This window comes from Triticum urartu, chromosome 3, assembly GCF_003073215.2.
Source record: "Triticum urartu cultivar G1812 chromosome 3, Tu2.1, whole genome shotgun sequence".
NCBI classification, from domain to species: domain Eukaryota; kingdom Viridiplantae; phylum Streptophyta; class Magnoliopsida; order Poales; family Poaceae; genus Triticum; species Triticum urartu.
Genome location: NC_053024.1, coordinates 678,447,695 through 678,457,626, shown reverse-complemented (window position 1 = coordinate 678,457,626; position 9,932 = coordinate 678,447,695). Strand labels below are relative to the sequence as shown.

Sequence of the window (9,932 nt, the reverse complement as noted above, 5' to 3'; positions counted from 1 at the left end):
GACGATGGAAGTCTCCCGGGGGAGTGCGACTGGTGCCACGACGATCGAGGTCTGTGCGACAAGCCTCACCTGGACGATGATCGGCGCTTCAGCATTAAGCTCGAGGAGACCTTCGAAGTTGAAACGGTACGCAACGACGACAAGTGTTTTTTTTCATAAGCATGACTTCAACTATTTCAACGTGTAATTTTCATCTTTCACAATTCGAGTATAGTTTATCCCATGCCATGCAAGACGTTGTGTCTTGGAGAGGATGGATTTTGAAGACCATGAAAATTTTCAAACAAAGAAAATTCATCTAAGGACCCATCATGATGTGGATTTTGAAGTAAATCTGTATAATGCTGAGAGCGTAACCCATTTTGGTTGCAAAAATTGGGATGCATTTTGCAAGATGTATGGTTTTGATGAGGGTATGCTTGTCACGGTGATCCTGAAATCGAGCAAGACAATATGGACATTTGGGTCCTTGTTGATACGCCTCCAGTTCTACCGCTATGTGAGTTTCTCAAACATAGTTAATTATTAACTAATTTATATTGTTCATTTCAAAATAGTTGACAGACTTATTTCCATTGACAGCTTATTTTGAAGTATCAAAGAATGTGCAGAAGATGGTAGATAGAACTTACTACACCGATGGCTCTGAGTTAACTTACAAGGAGAAAAATATCTGGTTGGATTTTGTAATGATCTTGAGAATTACAATATCTACAATCAAACTCCTCAACATTATGGTCAATACGTGCCACTAGTGCACGTGTTGAACTACGGTAACTACATGGAGATACCCTGGTAAGATTTTTTACTATTACGACATCCGTGCATCTTTTGCATACTTCTAAAACTAGTACATCATTGCTAACTATGAAGTTATTACTATGTTTTTCAACAGATAATCCCAGAGGATTGTGTGCCTCATTTGATGTATCAGAGCAGGCCTTGATGTTTTGAACATATATCCAGGTCATCCTACGAATCTCAACTGTCCATACCGGATTTCTAAAAGAAGTGGAGACATGCAAATCAGAGAATGGAAAAAATGTATGGACACTCGTAAAGAGGTTCTTGGACGCAAAAGGAAGCGCGGCGCAAGAATTGGAGACAGGATGATCTCCATTCTCCATAATGGAGAGTCAGGGTCTATACTGTTTTATGCTATTTTACCTTAAAGAGGGTATTTAGGTCCTACCTAATACTGATGATCATGTGCTAAGAACAATTAAGTAGGGTTGGTTCGATGACTATGAGGATGATGATCGTATGACTTGTTATTAATAACGAGTAGAAGTTGTATCATGATGATTAGTAGAACTTATTATTATGATGATGCATGATGTGAGCATGAAGAGTTATTATATATCAGTGGGTGAAATGAACATGGATTGGATTGAAGTGAAGGCAACATGCATGTGGTGCATGTCGAAAGTAGTACTAATCCAAACTTGATCAAGTTAGGATTAATTAGTATTACTTTCGACATGCACCACATGTTGCCTTCACTTCAATCTAAGCCATGTTTTGGCATAGCATAGCGTTGGTATAAACCAAGCACGGAGATATAAGAGAGGACACTTCTCTCTATTAGCTAGCTAATAACAAACTAAATTAACCCCCAAAACCCCTAAACCAACCCCTTTCAAAAAAAAACCTCAGCTCCAGCCAATTGCTGACGCGTGGATGCCTCTATAAGTCCCGGTTGGTGCCACCAACCGGGACCAAAGGCCCTCCTGCCTGGGCTCAGCGCGCAGGCCACGTGGAGGCCCATCTGTCCCGGTTCTGGTTAGAACCGGGACTAAAGGGTCAGGGCATTAGTAACGACCCTTTAGTCCCGGTTCAGGAACCGGGACAAAAGTCCCTTACGAACCGGGACAATAGGCCCGTTTTCTACTAGTGACTCCAAGTCTCCTGGATTGTGTTTGTTCCAAAAACGATTCTCCCGAAGGTTTCATTCCGTTTGGACTCCGTTTGATATTCCTTTTCTGCGAAACACTGAAATAGGTAAAAAAACAGCAATTTGCACTGGGCCTCCGGTTAATAGGTTAGTCCCAAAAATAATATAAAAGTGCATATTAAAGCCCATTAAACATCCAAAACAGATAATATAGTAGCATGGAACAATCAAAAATTATAGATACGTTGGAGACGTATCAACGGCGCTTTTGCACTGTTTCCCTCCTCGGAGGCGTGGCCTTTGGAGAACCTTTTTGTATTTCGGGTGTTGTCTTTGGCGGTAGTTTTTGTTGGGTTGCTGCTGCGAGGAGTTGATTACCTTGGCGGGGCCTTTTTTTTCCTTTTCTTCTTCCTTTTTCTTTCAGGCTGTGTACATCATGGATGTCGTTTGTGACATTTTGTTGGTGCAGAGCCTGGGTGTAATTGGTATCTCCGTGATATTAATATACACTCTTTTTCAGAAATGTACTGGAAGTACTTGGTGGAGTGAAGCAGCACCTATATTTGCTGATTGCATGGATTTAATAGCCTCAATTGGGAACGTCAAATTTTTTCATTGCTTGCGGGAAGCTAATCAGTCTGCACACGAGTTAGCAAAGTTTAGTTTTCAGAATTCCTTTTCTTGTGTTTGGGTTGATGAACCTCCTGATGTTATTCTTAATGCGCTCGTGAACGATGTAAGTTCTTCTTAATTTTCAATAAAGTAAGCCATGATGGCGTTTCCCTCAAAAAAAACATCAGGCAGGTGGACGCATACACAAAAAGTAATTTAACAAAATGGGTACACGCATGTCACTTATACCCCACCTAAAAGAACCAATCTAAGGACAAATGGCATTTTTCCCTCAAACAAAATCCAACTATATAACCACAAGACACTTCTAATCCAAAAATGAACCACAATCTACACACCACATGTCCGCAGCATATCCACACGGACGCAAACCCGGCTTAAAATTTTAAGCCAAAAATGGGACGAAACGGAATGAAAACGAACATCCGTTTGCATCGGCGCATTGCGCCGCTTATTTTATCTGCGAGAGACAAACGGACGCGATGGACAAAAAGGGAGTTGGCCTTAACACTTCAACGTTTTCTAAAGAAGCGAACCAATCTATAGTTGGATGGTTAGATAGACAGTGGTATCCCAGCCCACCAGGGTTCAAGTCCTGATGCTCGCATTTATCCTGGATTTATTTCAGAATTTTCGACGATGAGCGTTCAGTGGAAGGAGACGTTCTCGTCGACTACGAGGCGCCTACTGTGACTTTGTAAAATCTCAAGATGATATGCTGACTCAGTCTCTCGAAGGTGCTCCTAGGGGTAGGGTGTGCGTGTATGCAATCGTAGGGTGAGTGTATTCATGCATATATGAGCGCTTGTTGTGTTAAATCTTTTAATGAAGTAATTTATCTCATTTTGTTTTGTAGAGTTATCTCATGAGCTTTGAGAAAAAAATAAGGACAACGCTAACGCCCACACGTGTGATGGAAACAAAACCCGCTCACACACCCTATAACACACAGACTGCGCACGTCACCGCATGCATGCATGTGGGAATTTTTTTGGTTTTTGGCTTAAAAATGTTTTATCTCTTAAATGAAAAATTCAATTGAAGATCCGTTTTTATCATTAAATCCCTCGCGACGAGATCTTCGAAAGTAGATCTCATAATATATTTTGACGAATTTTATTTGGGTTAAAAGTTGTCATGTCTATTGCACATGAATTGCCATGATATTTACACTGAAGTTGCCATGATATGTTTCAGCTATTTTCTTCTCCATTTAAAAGTAAATATTGACACTTATAAAACGGAAAATTAAGAAACTAGACTTGCCATGAACCATAAACTAAATTTCCCATGATACATGCACTTAAAATTGCCATGGTTTATACAAAAAAAAAATCTTGGTCAAAGTACTGGAGTTGCCATCATCAAAATACTAAAATTGCCATGCTCTACAAACTGAAATTGGCACAGGGTAACTTTAGTTTAAGCACTATGGCAACTACAGTGTAAACATCATGGCAATTTTTGGGCAAAAAAATTCATCGAAACATATCAGCATGGGGTCTAATTTTGAAGATCTCGTCGAGATGGATTTAATGGTGAAAATAGATTTTTAATTTGATTTTCAATTAAGAGATAAAACATTTTTAAGCCAAAAACCAAAAAGATTCCTGCTGATGTCATCTGTTCACATGTGACAAAATAAGTGGTAAACGAGACATGGGCGATGTGTAAGATACCACACGTGTGGACGTTAGCTTTTCCAAAAATAAAAAAAATCAGTGTTCCACCTGATGACTACCTACTGTGACACAATAGTACAGTACTATAGTCCCACATCCCACGGATCACTCACCCTGCCTCCTCTCTCCTGCCCCAAGTCCCAACTCCCAAGATCGCTCCGCCCATTGGTCGTCGTAGTTGCGTTTCCAGTTCCCACCACCTCGCCGTTCTCCTCCTCCTCCTCCTTCGCCCACGAATTCCAGATCTGGATTCTGACCAAGAAGTTCTCAGTGACTAGCAACAAAGGAGAGAATGGAGCTCGCCGTGGGCGCCTCGGACAGCGCCATGAGGTCCCTGCTGGGCAAGCTGGGCAGCCTGCTCGCGCAGGAGTACGCGCTCATCAGCAGCGTTCGCAGCGAGATCCAGTACATCAAGGACGAGCTCACCAGCATGCACGCCTTCCTCCGCAACCTCAACTACGCCGCCGCCGACGACCACGACGAGCAGACCAAGGACTGGATGGAGCAGGTCCGCGACGTGGCCTACGACATTGAGGACTGCGTCGACGACTTCAGCCACCGCCTCCGCGGCCAGCCCCGCGGCGAGGGCCTCCTGGCCGACATCCGCCGCGCGTGGTACGCCATGACCACCGTCTGGGAGCGCCGGTCTATCGCGACCAAGATCGTTGACCTCAAGGACCGGGCGCAGGGCGTCGGCGAACGCCGCACGAGATACGGTGTCAAGGACCCGGGGCCAGATGCGGCGGCCAAGGCAAGCACCAGGGCTACGCCTTCTTACCACGCCAACGATCACCCACAGCCTGCTCCGCAGCTCGTCAGCGCGACGGAGCCGGTCGGGATGGAGGAGGCCATTGAGCAGCTTGGGCCATGGCTGACCGAGGGGTCAAACGACCACCTCAAGGTCCTGGCCATCGTCGGATTCGGTGGCCTCGGCAAGACCACGCTGGCCTTGGCGCTGCAGCGCAAGTTTGGGGAGAAGTTCGAGTCCCGGGCATCTGTGCAAGCGTCGCAGAAGCTGCACCGTGTATCGCTCTTGAGAAGCATTCTCAAGCAGGTCTTGCCGAAAATTCCTGATGGAGTTGATGAATGGGGCCTCAAGAAGCTAGAGGAGGAGCTTAAAACACACCTGGAGAAAAAGAGGTATATACCGCAGAATTTCCATTGCATTTTCTGTTAAGTATATTATTTCATCGCCTTCTATCGCTCGCAAGTGATTCAGATTGCTGCATTGTGTGGTTGATCATGATCTTTTACAAACCATAATTGCTTAGCATTTCTCTGCTATACAAAATATCCTGATTTATGTTCTCTAACGTTGAAAATGGAGGTGAAGATGCACTGTGAATATCATTGTTGGACTGATGGGGTTACTAAATTAATTATAGGCCAGAATATCATAGTTTCATTAGTACAATGATCATAAATAGGTAGTTAAACCGGTAGAACAAGTACCTAATTGAAATATTTCTTAATGAATTGTATATGTTACAATGTCAATACCTGCTGAGTTGGATTCCATTCCATTAAAGAAAAAGTGAAGCAAGAAGTAGAATTGTTCTTGAAAAAATATCTGTGGATAGTGTCAGTATATATGTTACTAAATTGATTTGTTGTACATGTTGTTTCAATAGGTACTTCATCTTAATAGATGATGTGTGGTCTGTATCAGCATGGGAAGAAATTTGGGTATCATTACCGAAAAATAGTAATGGTAGCAGAATAATGCTAACTACAAGGTTCAAGTCTGTAGCCGAGGCTAGTAGCAGTCAACAAACAGGCCGTACATACCCTCTTGAACGGCTCTCTGATGACAAATCAAAGGACTTGTTCTTTGAAAAGATCTTTGGTGGTAATGATCCAAATCCCAATGAATTTAGAGATACCAAATATGAAATTTTGAAGAAATGTGGAGGCCTGCCTTTGGCAATAGTTGCAGTAGCAGGGCTTTTGGCGAGAGACCGCAAATCAGAGAGCCATTGGATGAAAGTGCACACCTCTCTAAGTTCAGAGTTGGAGGTGAATCTCACCCCTGAGGGAGTGACACAAATACTTAATCTCTGCTACAATGACTTACAAGCTGATCAGAAGAATTGTTTGTTGTACTTGAGCATATTTCCAAAGGGTTACAGCATTAACAGGAAGCGTTTGGTCAGGCGGTGGATAGCTGAAGGCTTCATTATTGAGAAACAAGGAAAAACTGTCGAAGAAGTTGCCGAAGACTACTTTAATGAGCTCATTAGTAGGAATATAATTCGGCCAGTTGACCACAATAGCAATGGAAAGGTTAAAACTTATCAAGTTCATGACATGATCCTTGAATACATTGTGTCAAAGTCAAGCAAAGAGAATTTCATCACAGTACTTGGGGGGCATTGGCACACAGCAACACCAGGCAACAAGGTTCGCCGGCTGTCCCTACATAGTAGTGATCCAGACAGTGCAAAATCTGAAATCGAGAACATGAACTTGTCACATGTCCGATCATTGACAGCATTTGACAGCTTGGAACGACTGCAATCTTTTTCATTCAAATTTGGAATACTGCAGGTGTTGGATCTTGAAGGTTGCAAGGGCTTGACTGAAATTCATCTGCGCAAAATATGCAAGATGTTTCATTTGAAGTACTTGAGCCTACGCAAGACAAGCATCAAAAAGCTCCCTTCAGCAATTGGGAAGTTGATATATCTGGAGACCTTGGATATAAGGGAAACAAATGTGGAAGTCTTGCCGGATTCAGTTGCAGATCTGAAGCAAATGGCCCATCTACTCGGCGGTAATAAATCCACGCGTGCTGCCTTGAGATTCACTGATGGGATTGCCAAGATGACAGCACTGCAAACACTATCAGGGATAGGGATAAGCCAGAGGTCATCGAGAGCCCTTGGAGGCATGCATAACCTCACCAAGTTGAGGAAGCTCAGCATCTACAGTATTGCAGACTTTGATAAACACAACCAGAAATATGGTGATTTACTGTCTGCCATTGAGTACTTAAGTGGTTGCTCTCTCAAGTATCTTGCAGTTGATGATGGTTTCACAGGCTTTCTTGATCTGGTGGTTTCCTCATCCAGTCCCCCAAAATACATCCACACGCTCGAGCTTTCTGGTAAACTGCCTAAAGTTCCTCAATGGATCAATGAGCTTAAAAAGCTTGAAAAACTGACCTTATCGTTGACTTCGCTGAGGACACATGACCTGTTTGTTCTTGCTCAACTGCCCCTGTTGTTTTCTCTCACATTCTCAGTCAACGCAGCGAGGCAGGATCACAGTGTCATGAAGGTTTTCCTGAGAAATACAATGGATTCAAGAGGAAACATTCTTATCCCGTCTGACGGATTCCATAGCCTTAGACTACTCCGTTTCTCAGCGCCGGTGCTGCCGCTGCTAAGCTTCCTCGAAGGCGCGATGCCGAAGCTCCAAAGGCTTGAGCTCCGGTTCAAGGTGTTGGAAGGTGCTTACGGAGTAGAAAACCTTGTGAGTCTCCAACAAGTGCTTCTTAGAGTCAGCCAGCAGGCTTCTGAAACTACCAAGGTCAAGGTGTCTGACATCAGAAGCTCCGTTCGCATGCATCCCAACAAGCCCACTGTGGTCGTGGATGAGTACTACTGATTGATGATAAATGGCGAAACAATCCATGATGTAACCGTAGTCTTTTTATTTTGCAGTCTTGCAGAGGAACACCTCATTGCTGAATTGAAATATAGGCCATGATATGGCTGCTGTGTGGAACTGTAAGTTTAACTTTCTGATGAGTAAATTTATCGGTTGGTCTGTTCACGTGTGAGCTGAAGTGCTTGTTATTTTTGCCGAGGACATAAATGCATATTTTCACAATTCCTCCGTTGAATCATCTTATTACATTAGAGAGATGCTTCACTATTTATTTCATATTTTTGATAACTTTTAAACTGTTAAAATCGTAATGACTCTAAACAAGTTCTGTGGCAAGCTATGATAGACACAATTTTACCTATATATATATATATATATATATATATATATATATATATATATATATATATATATATATATATATATATATATATATATTTGTGTGTGTGTTGGTCTATAATTGATTAAGCAAGCTTAGGGGACGCCATACATTCTTATGATGTAGTGTTTCCTTCACACTTTATTAGGCTAATCATAATGAAGAGTAACTTAGGCTACTCCTTTCATCCAGATGCATAAGTCATCTTACGAAAAGGAAATATTCCCAGAAAATCATAGGTGCATTGCATTAAATCTCGTTCTCGTCTCCCTCCCAGCCTTGTACTGCTGCCCACATAGAATATGTGCAGGAAGGAAGAGGAGGCGCCCACAGGAGAACGGCCAGTTGCATGCATTGTTGCTGGACTTTGATTAGGCAAGAGAAGGGTGATTGTTTTGCATGCACTCATGCATTCAATGCTGATTTTATTTTTGTTTTAAACCAGCGCTGTGATTGTAAGTTTCCTTGCTTGCCGTGCTCCTCGTCCAATCTCAATCTACCTAGGTCGCGCTGCTCTTCCTAATGTGACTTAGAGCATGGTTAATAGTATAGTCAATTGTTGGCTATAAGCCATTGCCATGTCATCTATAACCCATCTTATAGCCAATATGTACAATAGTTGATTAGAAAAGTGTACTACTTTTTTATTATATGGCGCATCTTTCACTCTCGCAAAGTGCCTAGGAGCTCGTGCTAGAGCCGACTCTTCATTAAGAGTCCGCTTACCTTCTCACTCCTCTTTTTTTTCCTCCAACTAAGCAAGAATATAGTAGTTTATTTCTTATAGCCAGCTGACTCAGCTCTATTGTACTTGCTCTTAGGCTGGTCATAGTCAGGAGTAACTTATAATAGTGTCATGCATATGACACTAGTCTAAGTTACTATCTTCATAGTGCAAAGTGACATAGTAGTAGTGTCATCGATGACTTCATTAATTAGCTTGTAGACTCATCTTTTCTCGAAAAGTGCTATGTTACGGTAACATATTATGTTACTCTAAACACCTCTCTCCTCATTAATTACATGCCACATAAGCAAAATTTTCTTGGAGTGTGCTATGTTACTATCTAATTTACTCCCACTATGACTAGCCTTATACAGCTGGACGAAGGGAGTAGTAACATGCATATGTTAGTAGTCTATATTATTACCTTCATAGTTGGTAGTGTCATATGTGTGGTAACATAGATGCATTCATTTATTACTTTGTAGACTCATTTTGCATTAGGAAACGCTATATGATGGTAACATATTATGTTATTCTATTTGTCTCTCTCATCATTAACTACTTGTCACCTCATCATTTTTGCTTATGTGATATTTATGTTACTCTCACTATCATCAGCCAGATAGTCTTAGCCCCAAACCACAGGAGACCGCAAATTTAAGTGTGCTTGAAAACATAAGGCTAGCCATAGTAGGGGTAACTTAGGTAGTAACTTAACACATCCCAAGACAATTTTGCTTATGTGGCAAGTATTTAATAAGGAAAGAGGTGTTGGTGGTAACATATTATGTTACTGTAACATAGCGCTTCCTGAGACAAAATGAGTCTATGAGCTAATAAATGAAGCAGCCTATGACATTACTGTCGGTGTCAAAACCGCCGGATCTCGGGTAGGGGGTCCCGAACTATGCATCTAAGGTCGATGGTAACAGGAGACAGGGAACACGATGTTTTACCCAGGTTCGGGCCCTCTTGATAGAGATAATACCCTATGTCCTACTTGAT

General features: G+C 42.2%; 1 protein-coding gene across 1 annotated transcript; it reads left to right on the top strand.

Annotated features, from left to right (window-relative positions):
• Nucleotides 1–4,328: 4,328 nt before the first annotated feature.
• Nucleotides 4,329–7,988, top strand: LOC125549090 (disease resistance protein Pik-2-like). The gene is made up of 2 exons (XM_048712579.1): nt 4,329–5,349; nt 5,841–7,988. Exons 1-2 carry the CDS (start codon nt 4,502–4,504, stop codon nt 7,816–7,818), a joined length of 2,826 nt encoding a protein of 941 aa, XP_048568536.1. The 5' UTR covers nt 4,329–4,501; the 3' UTR covers nt 7,819–7,988.
• The last annotated feature ends 1,944 nt before the right edge of the window (nt 7,989–9,932 follow it).

Coding starts and splice junctions, on each gene's coding strand:
- LOC125549090 (XM_048712579.1), top strand. CDS start 4,502: ATGGAGCTCGCCGTGGGCGCCTCGGACAGCGCCATGAGGTCCCTGCTG. Junction 5,350..5,840: donor ACACACCTGGAGAAAAAGAG/GTATATACCGCA, acceptor TTGTTTCAATAG/GTACTTCATCTTAATAGATG.